The sequence below is a fragment of the Tamandua tetradactyla genome, chromosome 6, assembly GCF_023851605.1.
Source record: "Tamandua tetradactyla isolate mTamTet1 chromosome 6, mTamTet1.pri, whole genome shotgun sequence".
In the NCBI taxonomy this organism is placed as follows: domain Eukaryota; kingdom Metazoa; phylum Chordata; class Mammalia; order Pilosa; family Myrmecophagidae; genus Tamandua; species Tamandua tetradactyla.
Genome location: NC_135332.1, coordinates 75,948,162 through 75,968,649, shown reverse-complemented (window position 1 = coordinate 75,968,649; position 20,488 = coordinate 75,948,162). Strand labels below are relative to the sequence as shown.

General features: G+C 36.2%; 1 protein-coding gene and 1 pseudogene across 1 annotated transcript; both read left to right on the top strand.

Moving 5' to 3' along the window:
- LOC143686710 (olfactory receptor 14C36-like) lies at positions 1 to 945 on the top strand. Its single transcript, XM_077163289.1, has one exon. It carries the CDS (start codon positions 1 to 3, stop codon positions 943 to 945), a length of 945 nt encoding a protein of 314 aa, XP_077019404.1.
- A 17,237-nt stretch (positions 946 to 18,182) lies between these two features.
- On the top strand, positions 18,183 to 20,214 carry LOC143686140 (ATM interactor pseudogene; annotated as a pseudogene).
- The last annotated feature ends 274 nt before the right edge of the window (positions 20,215 to 20,488 follow it).

Here is a 20,488-nt window from a genome sequence, read left to right as displayed (position 1 = left end):
ATGCCCAACTCCAGCGTGGTGACTGAATTCCTGCTTACAAGATTTTCTGATGTGTGGGAACAGAGAGTCACGCATGCCATGCTATTCCTACTGATGTACTTTGGAACCTTGACGGGAAACCTGCTTATTGCCACAGTAACCACCCTCGACAAGCAACTTCACACCCCCATGTACTTCTTCATTAGGAATTTGTCTGTCTTAGACATATGCTACACTTCTGTCACTGTCCCCAAGGCCTGTGTCATCTTCCTGCTTGACAGTAGGGTGATATCGATGGTAGGATGTGCAGCTCAGGTCTACTTGGTGTACTTGTGCTCTTGTACAGAACTGTTGTTCCTCTCCATCATGGCCCACGACCGCTATGTGGCCATCTGCCAGCCCCTTCACTACTCCGTGATCATGAGCCCTCAGGTCTGTCTCCGGATGACACTGTCCTCAGTACTGAGCAGCATGGTCTATGCAGGATTCCACACTGGCAACACATTCCGGCTGTCCTTCTGTCAGTCCAATGTGGTCCATCAGTTCTTCTGTGAAGTTCCCTCTCTGTTGAAGCTCTCCTGTTCTGACACCTTATTCAATGAAATTTTTAATTTTATTTCTGCAGTGATGATTGCTGGTGGCTGCTTTGCATTCATCACCAAGTCTTATATTCATATATTTTCTATGGTGCTCAAGTTTCCAACCAGGAAAGAGCGAGGGAAAGCATTTTCTACCTGTATTCCCCACATCCTTGTGGTGAGTCTATATGTTGGCTCAGTCTCTGCTGTGTACATGAAGCCAAACTCTCATTCTTCCACAATTCAGGACAGGATCACCTCTGTATTCTATGCCATGGTCCCTCCTTTCTTGAATCCTATTATCTATAGTCTTAGAAATAAGCAAATCAAAGATGCTATAAAGAGAATTATGAACAAAAAATCTTTATTCAGGGAAGTGAAAAGTTAGTTATTTTGAATTTCCCTTGTTGAATTGGTGAGTTTCAAAATGCTTCAAAATTAACTTTATTTCCTATTTCTAATTTGGGGGATGCTAATATGTGTTCTAAGATGTGCTCATTGTATTATGTGTCAGCATAGAAATAAAACAAATGTATCTTATTTTGAGATTTCCCTTCCAATAATTGCACATATGCTAATCCCTAAAGAATCACTGCCTAAGGTGATTTGTTAAAGAGCACATGTTAAGTAGCCTTCTTTCCAATTATTCTCCCCTAAATCTAGGGAATCTATCATACAAGAGCTCTACATTAACATTGCCTGCTTGGTTTATGCAATCACAAAGCAGAGGCATTTATTCATTCATGTTTTAGTATATACCAATATTGTAAATAATTATATCTTTTATCTTAATTAAACAGAAGCCTCTGACAAAGGTGTGATTGGTAAGAGAGATCAATAATGTTTCATCTGTTTTACATGATATCAAAGGATAGATTTTCAATAAAAACACTTTTCTCAAAGAGAAAGTAATATTTACAAATGATTTTCCAGTGTACATTTCGAAAAGTTAGGATTAAGGTTATTTAATAGTAGGTATTTATGTTCTCGTGAAAAGAATGCAAAATTAGGGTATACTTATGTCTCTATAGTTTATAAAGCTTCTAATTCATTGCTTTAACATATTAAGAAAATAATATGATGGAATTATTAATTTAAGTAGACTTTCATATAAAGGTTACATATTTGAGGGCCCAGAATCTACAAAGTAATGCTTGATACACACGCGATAATCTCTATAGAGTGAAAAATAAATTGGCTTTGACCTACATTGTAAGCTTTTAGAGCAGACACATTAAATCTGGAGTGGTGACTTTTATTTCTGGATTTTGAGGGGTTGTTTTATATATATAACCTGATATTTAGAGATAAGAACGAAGCTGGACAGGTTGGGGTTAAAGTAATTCAGAACACAGGGGTAAAGGAAGACAATGTCTATATTTTAGGACCACACATAATCTTTGAGACCTAAGGAAGAAAGGTTTATTTGATCTGGAACTGAAATTTTCTGTAGTGCATAATCTAACTCAACCTATCTGTATACCTTATTTGAACACTTGAAACACAGAGAGCACAGAACGAAAAGGAGGTCCTTTACTCCAGTATAGATTATTGCAATACCTGGAAACATCCTAGAGTATGTTAAGCAGAAAATCAGAAAGTATTGGCAAAGTCCCCTGAGGGAGGAGAGAAAGACTATGGAACCATTAACCTTACCATCAGGGAATCCCCTGATACTGTGTCAATGTTTAGGGATGCCCAAATCAATAGTCACGCCCTCGATCATGAGGCTTCCTCTTGTGAGACTTATTTAGGTAACAGAGAAGCTTAGACTACCTATATGCATGCCTTAGAATTAATTCTGGAGGACCTCTGTTGTTACTCAGATGTGGCCTCAGTATCTCTAAACCCAACTCTGCAAGTAAATCATTACGCTCCCCCTACGTGGGACATGACATCCAGGGGTGAAAGTCTCCCTGGAGACGTGGGAGATGACTCCCAGGGATGAATCCAGACCTGGAACTGTGGGATTAAGCATTACATACTGACCAAATGGGGGAAAAGAAATGTAATTAATAAAGTATCAGTGGCAGAGAGAGTTCAAATAGAGTCGAAAGGCTACTCTGGAGGTTGCACTTATACAAGCTTCAGGTAGACCTTGCTACCTATCATAACGTGCCAACCCCCAACCAGGCCATTCCAGCCAATCCTAAGGAACACCTAGGGCAATATACAAGATTCCACAAAGGTTCCAAGCCCTGGAGTAACTTTCCAGAAACCTATAACCTCCCGATGGGTCCCTGGTCCAGATAAGTCCTGAAACCTAGCCCAGCCTCTCCAAAACATCAGATAGTTCCATCTCCCTACCCCATATTAGTGACAGACCCTTCCAATATCAAAAATTTAGAATTTCCATAGCCCAAACAACCCCAAAGAAAGGTATGGAAAGATTAAAGGTGGTGGTGAAATTATACATAAAAGATAGGAATTAACAAATGAATATGAATGCTGAATCATTAAATGATGTTTCTTTCAGTGTCCAGTATTTTAGAGCAGCTAGAAGTAAAAACCTAAAGTTGTGAAATTGTAACCCCTGTCAAAGTCTGATATATGTTCTGCAACTTATTGTGGCAGTGTGCTTTGAAATTTATAGCTTTTTTGTATATGTTATTGTTCACAAAAATAGAAGGAAAAAAAGTCAATTGTGATGATAAAAATTAGTTGAGCCCTCTAGCTTCCTATATTCTGGAGCAGCTGGAAGGAAAAATATGAGAGGATCATATGGTAGCCCATGGCAAGCTCTGGGATCTATCTTGTAACCACTTTTTGAAGGGTGCTTTGAAAACTTGCTTTTTTATTTCTTTACTTTGTATATATATTATATGATACAATAAAATAAAGTTAAAATAAATAAATAAATTAGCTTTATTAGATAAATATATCCAAAACTTTTGCAATATTTCATACTTCAATATTCAATTTCTTGATCTAAATTAGGAACCCTACTGCACTAATTAAAAGAATCAATTCCATTCTTCTTAATTTTAAAATTTTTGTCACCACAGCGTATTGATGTGATCATTAATTGATGAAAAATAACGCTTTACAAATTGTTATGAAACATTCATGCATTTTTTATTGCAGGACATTTGGGGTTAAATGATGTCCTATCCCTATATATATGACTATGCATTTATGCATTATCATATTTGTAATTGTACAAATGCACTGTGGAGTTAATAATGTATAAACATTAATGCAATTTGAAATAATACCAGCAAAATAAACTTAAATGCAGGTTCTTACATATTTCTTATTATATAAATATTATACATTGCTATTTACTTTAGCCTACTGTTTACTTTTTTTGTATGGTAACTTATATGTAAACTAAAAGTCCCCTTTCAATCCACTTTGAAATGTACAATTGGACAGCTGAGCACTCAACTATATTCACAAAGATGTGTCTCCATTACCATCTTCTGCTGCAAAATCATTTCCGTCACTCCAAATAAAAATGTTCTAAAGTCAAAAATTAATTTCTTACTCCCCTTTCACATCTGAGCTTCGGTAAACTGCATTCTAGTTTCTGAATTTGTGATTTTCATAGTCTGTTTATTTCATATTATTGAGATAATGCAATATTTGTAATTTACTCTCTGGCTTATTTCATTCCCTATGCGGTCCTCAAGTTACATCCATCTGGTAACATGAATCAGAACATTATTCTGTTTGCGGACAAAAAATACTCCATTATAGGTACATGTCATGTTTTGTTGATCCATTCAACTGTTGATGGAGGTATATATCCTGTTTGGTTGATCCATTCAACTCTTGATGGGGCATTTGTTTTATCTCCACCTTAGAGCAAATGTAATTAATGCTGCTTTGGATGTCAGCATACTAATACGTGTTCAAATCCCTGCTTTCAGTTCTTTTGGGTTTATACTTATACTGGGTTAGCAGAGTCACATGACGATTTTATACTTAAATTTCTGAGACTCCAACCATTTTTAGGTTGCCTTTCTCTCAACTAAGCAAGCACTCACTTGGTTGCAATAAATATTTGACTAATATCTTTGCAAGTAGATTTGGTCAATTTTTGCTGCTTCTGTGTAGAGAAAGTCCCTTGGAGCACAGTATTTCACCCAGTGGCTGAAATCACACCCTGACCTTACACATACTTTATATATACTACAAAAATAATTAGTAAATAAGAAAAATACATTTAAGCAGTGATTTCCCTAACATATATGTAGAAATAAATCTAATGAAAATTGTGCATAATTTATTTAGAATGCTAGAAAGTATTGCTGAAAAATGACAGAAAAGCTAACATTATACTTTTATATCCAATTCATGGGGAAAAGCACACATTATTGTTAAGATTTCAGTTCTTATCAAACAACTGGTGTAACTAATTGCAATCTGAATAAAACTGCCAATAGAGTTTACCTGTTGGTCTGTGTATTTCTGTGAACTTTCTATTATTTTGTTATTTCTAAAGTATTTATGGAATTCAAGAATCCACAACATCCATGAAATTTTTGAATAAAAGTAGTGTTGGAGAATTTCAAGATTTTAAGACTTTTATGGAGCTATAGTAACTAAGATCATGTAGTATGGGGGATACTGATAACCAGACCATGAGAGAGCATTACGAGAATATACAAATTAAAATATAACCCAGTGCTTTTTTTTTTTTATTAATTAAAAAAAGAATTAACAAAACAATTAGAAATCATTCCAATCTACATGTACAATCAGTAATTCTTAATAACATCACATAGTTGCATATTCATCATTTCTTAGTACATTTGCATCGATTTAGAAAAAGGAATAAAAAGACAACAGAATAAGAATTAAAACAATAATAGAAAGAAAAAAAACAAAAAAAACAAAAACAAAAAACCTATACCTCACATGCAGCTTCATTCAGTGTTTTAACATAATTGCATTACAATTGGGTAGTATTGTGCTGTCCATTTCTGAGTTTTTATATCCAGTCCCGTTGTACAGTCTGTATCCCTTCATCTCCAATTATCCCTTCTCTTTTTTTTTTTTTTTTTAATTAACGGAAAAAAAGAAATTAACCCAACATTTAGAGATCATACCATTCTACACATGCAATCATTAATTCTTAACATCATCACATAGATGCATGATCATCATTTCTTAGTACATTTGCATTGGTTTAGAAGAACTAGCAACATAACCGAAAAAGATATAGAATGTTAATATAGAGAAAAAAATAAAAGTAATAATAGTAAAATCAAAACAAAACAACACAAAACAAAACAAAAACCTATAGCTCAGATGCAGCTTCATTCAGTGTTTTAACATGATTACTTTACAATTAGGTATTATTGTGCTGTCCATTTTTGAGTTTTTGTATCTAGTCCTGTTGCACAGTCTGTATCCCTTCAGCTTCAATTACCCATTGTCTTACCCTGTTTCTAACTCCTGCTGAACTCTGTTACCAATGACATATTTCAAGTTTATTCTCGAATGTCCGTTCACATCAGTGGGACCATACAGTATTTGTCCTTTAGTTTTTGGCTGGGTTCACTCAGCATAATATTCTCTAGGTCCATCCATGTTATTACATGGTTCATAAGTTTATCTTGTCTTAAGGCTGCATAATATTCCATCGTATGTATATACCACAGTTTGTTTAGCCACTCTTCTGTTGATGGAGATTTTGGCTGTTTCCATCTCTTTGCAATTGTAAATAATGCTGCTATAAACATTGGTGTGCAAATGTCCGTTTGTGTCTTTGCCCTTAAGTCCTTTGAGTAGATACCTAGCAATGGTATTGCTGGGTCGTATGGCAGTTCTATATTCAGCTTTTTGAGGAACCGCCAAACTGCCTTCCACAGTGGTTGCACCCTTTGACATTCCCACCAACAGTGGATAAGTGTGCCTCTTTCTCCGCATCCTCTCCAGCACTTGTCATTTTCTGTTTTGTTGATAATGGCCATTCTGGTGGGTGTGAGATGATATCTCATTGTGGTTTTGATTTGCATTTCTCTAATGGCCAGGGACATTGAGCATCTCTTCATGTGCCTCTTGGCCATCCGTATTTCCTCTTCTGAGAGGTGTCTGTTCAAGTCTTTTTCCCATTTTGTAATTGGGTTGGCTGTCTTTTTGTTGTTGAGATGAACAATCTCTTTATAAATTCTGGATACTAGACCTTTATCTGATATATCATTTCCAAATATTGTCTCCCATTGTGAAGGCTGTCTTTCTACTTTCTTGATGAAGTTCTTTGATGCACAAAAGTGTTTAATTTTGAGGAGTTCCCATTTATTTATTTCCTTCTTCAGTGCTCTTGCTTTAGGTTTAAGGTCCATAAAACCGCCTCCAGTTGTAAGATCCATAAGATATCTCCCAACATTTTCCTCTAACTGTTTTATGGTCTTAGACCTAATGTTTAGATCTTTGATCCATTTTGAGTTAACTTTTGTATAGGGTGTGAGAGATGGGTCTTCTTTCATTCTTTTGCATATGGATATCCAGTTCTCTAGGCACCATTTATTGAAGAGACTGCTCTGTCCCAGGTGAGTTGGCTTGACTGCCTTATCAAAGATCAAATGTCCATAGATGAGAGGGTCTATATCTGAGCACTCTATTCGATTCCATTGGTCGATATATCTATCTTTATGCCAATACCATGCTGTTTTGACCACTGTGGCTTCATAATATGCCTTAAAGTCAGGCAGCGCGAGACCTCCAGCTTCGTTTTTTTTCCTCAAGATGTTTTTAGCAATTCGGGGCACCCTGCCCTTCCAGATAAATTTGCTTATTGGTTTTTCTATTTCTGAAAAATAAGTTGTTGGGATTTTGATTGGTATTGCATTGAATCTGTAAATCAATTTAGGTAGGATTGACATCTTAACTATATTTAGTCTTCCAATCCATGAACACGGTATGCCCTTCCATCTATTTAGGTCTTCTGTGATTTCTTTTAGCAGTTTTTTGTAGTTTTCTTTATATAGGTTTTTTGTCTCTTTAGTTAAATTTATTCCTAGGTATTTTATTCTTTTAGTTGCAATTGTAAATGGGATTCGTTTCTTGATTTCCCCCTCAGCTTGTTCATTACTAGTGTATAGAAATGCTACAGATTTTTGAATGTTGATCTTGTAACCTGCTACTTTGCTGTACTCATTTATTAGCTCTAGTAGTTTTGTTGTGGATTTTTCCGGGTTTTCGACGTATAGTATCATATCGTCTGCAAACAGTGATAGTTTTACTTCTTCCTTTCCAATTTTGATGCCTTGTATTTCTTTTTCTTGTCTAATTGCTCTGGCTAGAACCTCCAACACAATGTTGAATAATAGTGGTGATAGTGGACATCCTTGTCTTGTTCCTGATCTTAGGGGGAAAGTTTTCAATTTTTCCCCATTGAGGATGATATTAGCTGTGGATAACCCAGTGCTTTTATTTACAATAAGACACCAAGACAATTTGCTGGAGATATTAATAGTCTTTTAAAATAAAATTTCCTGGGAAAATCATATTTATATTTTTAAAACTAAACTTTACCAATAATTCTCAAAATTTCTAAACATCACTACAAGATAGATGATAGGAATATGATTTTTTATATATTGAGGAAGGCAATAAAAAAGAAACAAAGCTTCTAGTCAAGTATATAGAAGGGTATCTCCCTGATTTGGCATCAGCAAGGATTTCATAATTATGTTTGTTAAGGTAGAAAATATAAAATAAAAATAATTGAAATTTGACCTAATTAAAATGACTAATTTCTGTTCATTAAACTTCATCATCAGTAGAAACAGAAACCAAGTAAAATAATGGATTGAAAGTAATTATAATAGTATATCTGACAGCAGATTGATATCCAATATGTGAAATACTTCTTACAAAAATTCCAATAATAAAATATATGAGGGAACTAAAGAGGTATTTCAGAAAAGAAAATAGGTGATTGATAAGTGTATGAGTAGATACAAAACATGATTACATATTTTTTAAATGAAAGTTAATTCCACTTTAATATACCATTACACACTCTCTAGATTTTAGGGAATTTGAGCACACACTTTGCCATCCAAGGGAAGGAAATCAAACTCTAATATATTCCTGGAAGTTGTGTAAAAGGGATTATTCACTTTGAAAACGACTTGTCAGTAATACTATGAAAAAAATGCATGTACTTTTGATCTAGAAACTCCTATTCTACATATTCAAAAAGTATACGTTTTTGTTTGCCAAAATGTAGACAGTAATCTAATAGACCATTCATTTTTCCTTATACCAAAATTCTGGTAGCAACCAAAATATCCATTATTAGGTGAGTGAATAAATAAAATGTGAACTGCAAATATGATGGAATAGTCCCTGAAATGAGAAAGAAAAACTACTGACAGAGTACATGGAACAACCTAATAGAATCTGTGATGAGCAAAAAATCCACCTACAAAAACATTTATTGTAAGAGTCTGTTTTTATGAAGTCTGAGTAGTCATACTACTCAATGTCAGAAGTCAAAAAAGGTTGACTTTTTTTAACTTCTAAAAAGTACCCAAACATGGGAAACATACAGATATGCAAGTAGAAGGAGAGAAAATTCAATGCCATCAGTCTGCTGTGTAAGAAATGTTAGCAGAAGTGTTTTCAGGCTGTGGGAACACATCACAGATGGACACAATAGGGGCAAGAAGGAAATAAGAATAATGAGGGGTTAGCGTGGGATCAGGAGGTTGTGATAGTGTATTTAAGGGAAATATATAATAATTCCAAACTTGTATGCACCTAGTGAGCATGTAAAACATGAAATAAACATCAGCAAATGTATAAAGCACTTGAACAGCATAATTGACTAAATTTTTCTACTTAGTGCATATATAGATTGACATTCCCAGTGCACAGAATACACATGCCTTTCAAGGGTAATATTGAGCACTTTTCAAAACCGACCATATCCTGGCCTAAAAAATAAATGTGGGTATTTTTGTGCATTTTTCAAAATAGATCATGTGCTGGCCTAAAATTAACTGTATTAGAGTGCTTTAAAGTCATAATGGGTGTGTGGTCTGAGCTTAGTTGATTTAATGTGAATTCTCAGTGACTGAATGTTATGAAGTACATCTAACAAGTGTAAAAACTTTCTGCTTTCTGAAGAGGATATGCCTAATCCCTCACGTAATTTTTGTGGAAACTTAAGAGCATATATTGTAACACTTCCTAATATGAAATATGTGCCAGGTACTGTTCCAAATGCCAGGTGCTATTCCCATGTGTCATGCTTGTAAGTGGCTTCTGGGAGTGAATACTATGCTAATGAGTTAACAGATAAAGAACTCAGGTACTCAGGTACAGGGGATGAATTAAAGGTGGTGACCATACAGGTCACAGACCATTGGGCTGAACTTTGGCACCAGGGTGATAATTGACATTTGATCCTTTGAGGCCAACATTTTGGACAATTCCACAAGTGCTATTGTCTATTAAACAGATCCTTTTTTCCAAACATCTAACACAGCCCAGCACATGGGCCTCTCTTTCTCTTCTCTTTTTTTTTTTTTATTAATTAACGGAAAAAAAGAAATTAACCCAACATTTAGAAATAATACCATTCTACATATGCAATCAGTAATTCTTAACATCATCACATAGATGCATCATCATCGTTTCTTAGTACATTTGCATCAGTTTAGAAGAACTAGCAACACAACAGAAAAAGATATAGAATGTTAATACAGAGAAAAAAAATAAAAGTAATAATAATAGTAAAAAAAAAGACAAACAACCAACCAGACAGACAAAAATAAAAAACAAACAAACAAACAAAAAAACAAAAAAACCCTATAGCTCAGATGCAGAAATACCAAAGGGAGTTCTGTTGGCTGGAAAAAAAGACAGGAGAGAGAGATCTTTAGGAAGGTATAGAACTGAAGAGTACCAGTAAGGGTAACCTCAAGAATAAAATGGAAATAGGGGGAAAAAATATAAATCTGACAAATAAAACCAAAGAATAAAAAGGTAAATTCAAGAAACACCTTTACAGTAGTACCTTTTAATGGTAATGGGCTAAACTCACCAATTTAAAGATACAGATTGGCAGAATGGGCTGAGAAATATGATTCGTCTATATGCTGCTTACAAGAGACTCATCTTAGACCCAAGGATACAAATAGATTGAAAGTAAAAGGATGAAAAAAGACGTTCCATGAAAGCTGTAACCAAAAGAAAGAAGGACTGACAATGTAAATATTGGAGAATTAGACTATAAATGTAAAGAGTCTTAAGAGACAAAGAAGGACACTCATATTAATAAAAGGGACAATTCTCCAAGAGGAAATAATCATAAATGTTTATGCTCCAAATCAATGAGTTCCAAAGTACATGAAATGAACATTGGCAAAACTGAAGGGAGCAATAGATGTTTACACAATAATGATGGAAGAATTCAATACACCACTCTCTGCTATAGATAGGACAACCAGAGATGGGATCAACAAGGAAATAGAGGACTTAAACAATGCAATAAATGAATTAGGCCTAACATAGATATATAGATTGTTACACCCCAAGACACAAGAATATACATTCTTCTCTAGTTCTCATGGAATGTTCTCCAGGATAGATCACATGCTGGAACACAAAGCAGGTCTTCGTAAATGAAATAACATTGAAATTTATTCAAAGCACTTTCTCTGATCAAACAGGATGAAGCTAGAAATCAATAACCATCAAATAACCAGAACTTTCACAAATATATGGAGATTAAACAACACACTCTTAATTAGTAGGCCAAAGAGGAAATTGCTAGAGAAATTGGTAAATATCAGGAGATGAATGACTATGAGAATACAACATATCAGACCTTATGGGATTCAGCAAAGGCAGTGTTGACATGGAAATTTTTTGCCTTAAATGCATATATTTAAAAAAGAGGAAAAAGCAAAAATCAAGGACTTACCTGGAGAAATTAGAGGAAACAAAATCAAAGTAATCTTAAAGCAAACAGAAGAAGATAAATAAATTTAAAGCAGAAATAATTGAGTTGGAGAACAAAAACAATAGAAAGAATCATTAAAACCAAAAGTTGGTTCTTTGAGAAAATCAATAATATTGATGGAACCCCAGTTATGATGACAAAGAAAAATGAGAGAGGATGCAAATAAACAAAAACAGAAATGAAAAGGCAGTCATTACCGTGGATGAAGAAATGGAAAAAAAAGAAACTCATAATGAACAACTCTATGCCAACAAACTAGACAACTTTAGATGAAATGGGCAAACTCCTAGAAACACACAATCTACATTAACTCAAGAAGAAATAGAAGCTTTCAACAAGCCAATCACAGTTAAAGAGATTCAATTAGTCATCCAAAATTTTCCTACAAAGAAAAGCCAGATAGCTTTACAGGGGAATTTTATCAAACATTCCAAAAAGAACTAACACCAATCCTGCTGAAATTCTTCCAAAAAATTGAAGAATAAAGAACACAGCCTAACTCATTTAATGAAGATAATATCACTGTATTATCAAAACCAGGTAAACGTACTACTAGAAAGGAAAACTAAAGGCCAATCTCCCAAAGAGCATGGATGCAAAAATTCTAAACAAAATATTAGCAAATCAAATCCAACAACACATTAAAAGGATTATACACCACCACTAAGTAGGGTTTATACCAGGAATGCAATGGTGGTTCCACGCAAGAAAATCAGTCAATGTAATAAAGTACATTAACACATTGAAAGGGAAAAAAATCGCATGATCATCTCAATCAATCCTGAAAAAGCATTCAACAAAATTCAGCATCCTTTTTGATAAAAGCACTTCAAAAGTAGGAATTGAAGGAAACTTTCCCAATATCATAAAGAGGCTATATGAAAAACCTATAGCCAGCATTATACTCAATGGTGAGAGACTGAAAGCCTTCCCCCCTGTCCTGGTTTGAAAAGATGTATGTCCCCTAGAAAAGCCATGTTTTAATTTAAATCCCATTTCATAAAGGCAGAATAATCCCTATTCCATACTGTATGTTTGAAACTGTAATCAGATCATCTCCCTGGAGATGTGATTTAATCAAGAGTGGTTGTTAAGATGTACTAGGTGATGACATGTCTCCACCCATTTGGGTGGGTCTTTATAAGTTTCTGGAGTCCTACAAAAAAGGAAACATTTGGAGAATGAGAGATTCAGATTGAGCAGAGCAGAATGACATAGCCACAAGAAGCAGAGTCCACCAGCCAGCAACCCTTAGAGATGAAGAAGAAAAATGTCTCCCGGGGAGCTTCATGAAACAGGAAGGCAGGAGAAGAAGCTAGCAGATGATGCCGTGTTTGCCATGTGCCCTTCCAGATGAGAGAGAAACCCCGACCGTGTTCACCATGTACCTTTCCAGATCAGAGAGATATTCTGTGTTCACCATGTGCCTTCTCACTTGAGAGAGAAACTCTGAATTTCATTGGCCTTTTGAACCAAGGTATCTTTCCCTGGATGCCTGGGACATTTCTATAGACTTATTGTAATTGGGACATTTTCTTGGCCTTACAACTGTAAACTAACAACTTATTAAATTCCCCTCTTTAAAAGCCATTTTGTTTCTGGTATATTGCATTCCCGCAGCTGGCAAACTAGAACACCCCCTAAGACTGGGAATGAGACAAGGATGCCCTCTGTCACTGCTAATGTTCAGCAGTGTACCAAGAGTTCTAGATTGAGGAATCAGGCAGGAAAAAGAAATAAAAGACATCCAAATCAGAAAGGAAGAAGTAAAACTCTCATGATTTTGCAGAGGACATTGTACTATACTTGGAAAATTCTGATAAATGTATGATAAAGCTACTTGAACTAATAAAACATTCAGTGAAGAGGCGGGAAACAAGATTAATGTCTCAAATATCAGTAATGTTTCCATACACACATAATGACCTATCTGAGAAGACAATTAAGGAAAAAATTCCATTCAAAATAGCAACTAAAATAGTCAAGTATCTAGGTATAAACTTAACCAGGATGTAAAGGACTGTACACAAAAAGCTACATAACACTGCTAAAAATGTTCAAAGATTTAAACAGGTGGAAAGACATTCCTTGCTCACAGATAAGGTTAAATGTAGTTAAAATGTCAATTTTACCCAAATTGATATACAGATTAAAGCAATACCAATCAAAATTCCAATAACCTACTTTGAAGACTTGGAAAAGCTAGTTATCAGATTCATCTAGAAGGAATGACGACCTCAAATAGCTAAAAGAAGAACAAAGTGGGAGGATTAACACTTGCAGATTTTAAAGCTTATTATAAAGACACAGTGACCAAAACAGTATGGTACTGGCACAAAGATAGAAGTATTGACAAGTGGAGTCCAATCAAGAGGCCAGAGATAGACCACCAAATCTACAATCAGTTGATCTTCAACAAGGTCCCCAAGTCCACTGAATTGAGACAGAATAGCCTTTTCAATAAATGGGTATAGGAGAACTGGATATCAGTAGCCAAAAGAAAGAAAAAGGACCCTCACCTTACACTTACAAAAATTAAATCAAAGTGGATCAAGGACCTAAATATAAGAGGCAGTATCATAAAAATCCTAGAAGAGAATATAGGAAAACGTCTTCAATATCTAGTAATAAGAGGTAGCTTCTTAAACTTTACACCCAAAGCACAAGCAGAGAAAAAAAATAGAATAACAGGAACTCCTCAAAATCAAATGTTTCTGTGCCTCAAAAGACTTTGCTAAAAATGTGAAGAGGCAGCCAACTAAATGGGAGAAAATATTTGGAAATCATGCATTGGATAAAGGTTTGATATATTTTATACATAAAGAAATCATACAACTCAACAGCAAAAGAACAACTCAATTATAAAATGGTCTTAAGAAATGAATAGACATTTTTCTGAAGAACAAATACACGACACTAAAAATCACATGGAGACGTGCTCATTTTCATTAGCTATCAGATAAATGCAAATCAAGATACAATGAGATATTGCTTCACACCTATAAGCATGTCTGCTATGAAACAAACAGGAAACTACAATTGTTGGAGAAGATGTGGAGAAATCAGAACAATTATTCACTGCTGGTTTGAATGTAATATGGTACAACAGCTATGGAAAACAGTTTGGTTGTTCCTTAGAAAAATAAATATCAAGCTGCAATATGCAATATGCAATACCAGTACTCAGTATACACCCAGAAGAGCTAAAAGCAGTGACATGAACAGACATTTGCACACTGATATTTATAGTGGCACTATTCACAACTGCCAAAAGATGGAGACAATTCAGGTGCTGATCAAGAGAAGAATGTATAAACAAAATGTGGTATGTATGTATGATGGAATATTATGCAGCAGTAATATAAAATGAGTTCCTGAAGCATATGACAACATGAACGAAACTTGAGGACATAATGATGAGTTAAATAAGCCAGTCACAGAAGGATAGATACTGCATTACTTTACTATTATGACCTTGGCGAAGGTAAACTCATAGGCTTATAATATAGAATATAGGGGACCTAGAGATATACAGAAGCTAGAGGCAGGTAAATGGCTAGGTAATGAGGTTGAACTAAAATATAAGGGAATAGATAGAAGTGAAGGTGGTTCACTAGAGGGCCTATAAGTAATATTGCCATATTGAAGGTGAACATGATTGAAAGGAGTTGTTTAGAGCTGTGAATCCCATCAATTAACACTACAAATATAAATAAGTTCTACATGAACTATTTCAAAGGTGCAAATCTCGTACAAAGAGTAAATAATAGATGGGTATGGGGGAATACTAATATTGCATCCTGTGGTCTATATTTAACAGGAAGACATCAACAGTACCACAGCAATTCCAGGGCTACACAATTGGATATTCAACTCAGTGGGGGGGGGGGGTGTTCATCAGTTATCTTTCTTTCCGGATCAATGATGTTGGTAATTGTACAACTAAATGAGGGAATTACATGACATAGATTGTTGACTGTGGACATTATACATGGTGCCCAGTGGAAGGAGGGGTCTGAAAGATACATAACCTGAGAAGTAGATGCAAACTGTAGAGCTGTCAATTCTATTACTAGATTTTGAAATGCTGTGCTATGTAAATATAACCTAGTATCTCCCTAGAACTTTGGGTATCTGTGTGACACCTAAGACTCAGAGTTAGAGTTCTGCAGCTCTGAAAATTAGCATTGTTCATGCAACAACTGTCAAAGAAACCAAAAAAGAGATCAGACTTCAATTAGAGTTAAGAATGAAGTTAATCAGGTTGGGATTAAGGAAAATCAAAATACAGGGGAAAGAATGACATTGTCAGTATTTCAGAATGCACTTACTGTATGAGACCAAAGGAAAAGAGGTTTATATTTCCAAAACCTAAAATTTCTGTAGCTTATAATCTAACTTAACCTGTCTGGATAGTTCATTTAAACAATCTAAAAACATGGAGCCCATAATGGGAATGAGGGCTTGTAATTCTGTATAGCTTAATATAATACTACCCAGATACATCCCAGAGTATGTTGAGCATATAATTAAAAACTATTGACAAATTCCCTTGAGGGGCAGGAGAAAATACACAGAACTATTAAGCTTTATCACAGGGGAAATCCCTGATACTGTCTCAAATATTAAGGACTCACAAGCCCTTCCTCTTGTGAAACTTATTTCTGTGGTGGAGAAGCTAAATCCAGGAAACTTCTCTTGTTCTCACATCTCTCTCTAAGCTCAACTCCTCATGTAAAATCATTACCCTCACCTCTACATAGGACATGACATTCAGGAGTGAAAGTTTCCCTGGCAATGTGGGGCATGTCTCCCGGGGATGAGCCCTGCCTTGGCACTGTGGGGTCAACAATGCCTTCCTAACCAAAAGAAGGAAATGAAATGTAAGATCTCAATGGCTAAGGGATTTCAAATAGAGTCACAAAGCTATTCTGGAGGCTACTCTTACACTAGCTTCAGCTTGACATTGCTAATTACCAGAGTTTGCCAAACCCCAACCAAAACCATTCCTGCCAATCCTAAAAAACACCTAGGGTTTTATCTGAGATTCTCCAAAAGTTTCATGCCCTAAGATTATTTTCCAGAAATTTGCCACCTCCATATGGGTGCCTAGGCCAGATAAGCCCTGAAAGCCAGAGGGACCATTCTCTCCAAGAACATCAACTGGTTTTATTCCTCTATCCCATATTACTGACATCCCTTTCCAACATGGAAAAGTTAGAATGGGCAGAGTCCAAATATTCCTAAAGATTGGGAGAAGGATCAAAGGAGAAAGTGGAGTTATAACAGAAAAGATAGGATTTAAAATGAGTATGACTGCTGAATCATTATATTGATATTTTTTCAGTCTCCAGTATCTTGGAGTAGCTGAAAGGAAAAACCTGACATTGTGAACCCACACAAATCACAATTGTGAATTGTGAACCAAACTCTGAAATTTGTTCTATAATTACTTGTTATAATGTATTTTGAAATTTATTGCTTTTTTGTATATATGTAATATTTCACAATTTAAAAATATTTTAAAAATTGGTAATCCTACTGTATTAACCAGGGTTCTCTAGAGAAACAGAATCAGCAGGAGATATCCATAGACAAAAAATTTATATAGGTGTCTCCCATAACCATGGGAATGTAGAGTCCTAAATCTGTAGGGCAGGCCACCAGTTGGTAATTCCAATGAAGTTCCTCAATGAACTCTCAGGAGAGGCTGGCTGGGCAGCCATGAGAATGGAAGAGTCCAAAATCCACAGGGTAGGCTGTGAAGCTGGTGACTCCAATGAAGGGTCTGGATAAACTCCACTTGCCTACAGAAGAAGCTTCTGGTGATTAGATTAAGTGTCACTCATTGCAGAAGACATTCTCCTTAGCTGATTACAAATGCAATCAGCTGTGGATGCTGCCAATTTGGTCATGATTTAAGTCCATGAAATGTCCTCATAGCAACAGACAGGCCAGCACTTGCCCAACCAGATGACTGGGTGCCACCACATGACCAAATTGACACATGAACCTGGCCATAACACCTACCAATGTAATATTGTGGTTATCATTCTCTAATCTATTTTTTGAGAATGTGTATGTGTACATATAAACATACCTTTAAATTGGATCATCACTCATATTCAGTTTCGTGTTTTGCTCTTTATATTTTGGTTTTAATTATAATTTTCCTATGCTATTAAATATTTTTCAAAAATTTGAAAATAGAATAAAAACAAATGTTGGAGGAAGACAGCCTAACTTGAAATACAAGTCTTTAAAAGCCACAGGCAGATGCAGATGTGACAGTTGGCCCATGCTCAGCTCTGGGCTCGGACACACCAGTGGATGCAACGGCACGAAGGCAGCTGCTGTGACATCCCCTTGGACAGCTGAGGGGCAGCTGTCTTCAGCCCCCTTTCACAAGGCAGCAGCCCACAGCTCCAGTGCTGCCTACCCAGGAGCCGATCCAGTAGTTGGTGGGTGAGCTGTCCCCGGCCATGCACACCAACCTTGGGTGCACCCTGCATGACTGTGGTAAGATCCTGCCCAACAGCCCTGCACTCAACATGCACCTGATCAAGAGCCACACTTACAGGATGGCATAGTAAAATCCAACTATAAGGAAACATTTGAAAACTGTACTAAAAGTCAACTGCTGCCCAATTGAAGGATGTCCTAGAGGCCCTGACAGACCATTTTCTCAATTTGCTCTTGAAAAACAGCACTTTATGAAAATGCATGTGGAAGAGAAGCATAAATGTAATAAGTGCAGCAATTCCTATGATATTGAAGGGGACTTGAAAAAACACACAGAGAATTGTGGCAAGACCTTCCACTGCACATGTGACTGTCCTTATACCAGCAGAGCTGCCTTGCAGTCAGTCACACATCCATCAAACTAGCCATGAGATCCCAGCTGAATATAGGGATCCACCTACTAAGGAAAGGAAAATACAGAAGTCCATGAACAAACAGAAGCTTTCAAAAAAGACCATTGAATCATTGTTTGATAAACCAATCGCTAGAACAGATACACAAGGACTAGAAACTTCTGAAATAAAACTAGTAGCTTCCATTGAAGACTCCTGCAGCTCTGATGCCAGAAAACAGACTCTTGTAACACCTCCAAGATATCCTCAGAAGTTTCTTATATCAGAGTCCAAAGTGGCTTTGGTTAAACGCTTGTTCTGCAGTTTTCTCCTTTGCCTGTCTTTGTGCCTACTACAGCTGGCTCCTTGGCCCCGCCTGTGATAGTAGGTGTGGAGCATCAGGGCTTTGCCATGGACGCCATTCACTTATTTCCCCTGTCCATAGGAACCTGATCCCTGGCCTAGATTTTCTTAGGGGAAGCCTGCCTCTCTTAAAAATTGTGAATCCCACTGCTGTTGAGCCAATTAGTACAGGTGTTCAACTTGGGTAAAAGTCCACCTACCTACTCCACAACAACTAGGGAACACATGTCAGAAGAACAGCATTTCTTCCATCAATGTGCAGATAGATATGTCTTTTGCTTTCTGCACAGTGGGCTTCCCAAACTCTTCTGTATTGTCTTGTTCTCAAACTGACTTGACATTTGGTTCTCAAGTTTCACTTCCCCTTAGTGTTCAAACACAAATACTGTTACCCAGTTCTAAAGAACTTCATCTATTGCTGCTCAGACTGATGCTTTTTTAGATGTTTGTTTCCAGTCAGATGGGATCTCCAGAGAAACTCAAATCAATGGAGCACAAACTTCCACAGATGACTGGATTCACATGGACCAAGCAGTAATGTGTGCAGACATTTTTGAGAATGTTCACTCATCATATCAGGCTTCTACAGACAATATTATAAGCAACAGTTTGGTAGCAGAAACTATAGCTCATGGTTTGTTACCTCAGAATGACCCTCAAAATTTAAATCAAGATATTGAGAAATCTGTAGCAATTGTAAATTTCAGTGAGCCAAATAGTATGCTACCTTCCCAAAACATGGCAGATAATCAGATCCAAACTGTAGATTTACCAAGTGACTTAGATAATATTTTGTCAAGTAACTTGCCAAATCAGACATTTAATAAGTGCAATCTTTTGTCTGACAAATGGTGAAAGGACATACAGCTCCCATCTGGCCAACCCAGAATCCAGGAATAGATTTTAATATTGAAGAGTTCTTTTCAGCCTCAAATATCCAAACTCCAATGGAAGAGAGTGAACTCAGCAATATGACCACTGAACCAGTCTTGGAATCCCTGGACATAAAGACCTAAACCAACTTTTTGTTTGCAGACACCTCTGCTCAGTCCTACAGTTGTAGGGGAAATGCTAACTTCTTGGGCCTTGAGATGTTTGATTCACAGACTCAGACAGACTTAAACTTCCTTTTAGACAGTGGCCCTCAACTGCCTCTGGACAGTAATCTGAAACACTCCAGCTTTTTTCATGAGCACTGATTCATCTGACACAGAAACCCAAACAGAGGGGATCGCTACTAAAAACCTACCGCTCTAGAAAGCAAAGTTCAGTTGAGCACTACAGAAGCACAGACAATGAATTCTGGTTTTGAAACCCTGGGTAGTTTGTTTTTTGTTGGTAGTGAAACTCATACAGTCATGGATGACTTCTGGCCGATGTGACCTGGAACTTGATGGGGTCTCAGTTCAGTTCTGTGGAAACACAGACATGTGCAGAAATACACACAGTCTCCGATTTCTAAGTGACTTGAATGTGCAGGATGGCATTTATGGCTTTCTTCTGGATTTAGAAAATGGGGAATGGGGACAAGAATACTAACAACTGAAGTAGTTGCTTATGTGGTTGTTTAGGTTCTTTGCTGTTCTTTGCCTTTTGTACTTGTAAACATGAAATTTATGCATAAATGTGAGTGTATTAAAAAGTATATCATGCTGATCTAAAAAAAAAAAAAGGTAAAAAAGTGATCTGACTTCAACCAGAGATATGAATGAAGCTGATCTGGATAGGACTAAGGTAAATCAGAGAGCAGAGTGAAGAATAACATTGTCTATATTTTAAAACTTCAA

What these genes read in the sequence shown, in the direction of transcription:
- LOC143686710 (XM_077163289.1), top strand. Translation starts at nt 1, where the DNA reads ATGCCCAACTCCAGCGTGGTGACTGAATTCCTGCTTACAAGATTTTCT.